The sequence below is a fragment of the Cyprinodon variegatus genome, unplaced genomic scaffold, assembly GCF_000732505.1.
Source record: "Cyprinodon variegatus isolate N-32 unplaced genomic scaffold, C_variegatus-1.0 Scaffold1805, whole genome shotgun sequence".
NCBI lineage: Eukaryota > Metazoa > Chordata > Actinopteri > Cyprinodontiformes > Cyprinodontidae > Cyprinodon > Cyprinodon variegatus.
Window position 1 is genome coordinate 84,148 of NW_015152258.1, and position 1,475 is coordinate 85,622.

Below are 1,475 nucleotides of genomic sequence, written 5' to 3' on the forward strand. Positions count from 1 at the left end.
TCAGCATGGGGGTGAGTAGAAAATGAAGGCTAATCATGTTTTGGGTGTACTATTCCTTTAAGTGCCAGTATCAGCATTATTTTTTACCCCAAAAAATGTGTTTCTTTCACTCTCACAGAGTTTTTCATGAATTTCTCAAAGAAGCCCTTTTGTTATTTTTCTTAATATATTAAGGGAAGTTGGCGTTTCTTGTTTTTACTTTGACATTAATTTTTGCCATCAAAATATCCATATTATTTGAATGTTACAAAGCTAATAAGGTCTTGCCTTGGATTCTAAAAACAAACTTCACTGAGTTCCCTATAAAGGGTGAAGTCAGAGCACAAATATGAGCATCTCCACATGTTTTTAGTAGATTTATTGAAGGTAGTTACCCAAGAACGGGCTCTCGAACCTGATCGCTGTTCGTGTGTGTGTGTGTGTGTCCAGGACAGGTGCTATTCATGTAGGTGACCGGATCCTGGCCATCAACAGCGTGAGTCTGAAAGGGAAACCGCTGAGTGAAGCCATCCACCTGCTTCAGATGGCCGGAGAGACGGTGACCCTCAAAATTAAGAAGCAGCTAGACAGTGAGTATTACAGCTCCCCAGGGCCGCACCCGATACGTCCAATACGTGTCCCATAGAACTTTGGAAAATAGATCTCAATCATCTGTCTCTCTGTTATTATTTCATTTATAATTTCCTTGTGTTTTCTTTGTCTAAATCTTTCAAGTCTTTACATTTAGTAAACATTTTCTTTCTGTGGAACAGTTCAGTCCAGGTAGAAAGTCTACTCAGCTCCGGTTTAACATCCGGTACCAGGGGCAAGTTTTAGCAGCCGATCATCCTGACCCAGAGGACAGTACTGTCCACTTTAGAGGATGTGTGGGAGGCAGGTAGAACAAGGTGTTGCATCTCCATCAAAAGAACTTGGATCATTAACAACAAGTTAAATTGAATAATTTAGCCGGTTATGAAATATAACCTGGGTAGAAATAACTTCACAGCATCAGAATCAGTTCACTACTGGGGATCAGGCTCTGCTTTAGGAAGGATGAACAGACCATTCAGGATACCTTCACACTGCAGCCTGAAGTCACCCACGTCTCCTTTTTTCCCATATGCAAAGTTTATCTGAGCTTTTCACAAACAAAACAGATCAATTTTTTTCCCAGTGAGACCCCAACCACTTATGTGGTCCTAAATTAGATACATATCTGACCTGTACATCATTAATACCCACTGCTCACACTGAGACTGGTTCCTGTTCTGCCAATAATACCCACCCTGTATCTACTGGATGTTATTAATACTGTACCTAGTGAATGACCTGTACGTCCTTAATATTCGACCTGTACAATTCTCGTCCTGTACATCTATAATACCCAAGATGTACATCAATGATACCCGACCTTCACATCAATGATACCCGACCTTCACATCAATGATACCCGACCTTCACATCTATAATAACCGACCTTCACATCTATAATA

The 1,475-nt window shown here is 40.6% G+C and overlaps 1 protein-coding gene across 1 annotated transcript in view; it reads left to right on the forward strand.

Annotated features, from left to right (window-relative positions):
• LOC107104585 (glutamate receptor-interacting protein 2-like) overlaps positions 1-625 on the forward strand; it is a 67,371-nt gene extending 66,746 nt beyond the window's left edge. The window contains exon 16 of the mRNA XM_015404619.1: positions 430-625. Coding sequence (XP_015260105.1) covers positions 430-625 — 196 coding nt within the window. The remainder of the gene's footprint in view (positions 1-429) is intronic.
• The last annotated feature ends 850 nt before the right edge of the window (positions 626-1,475 follow it).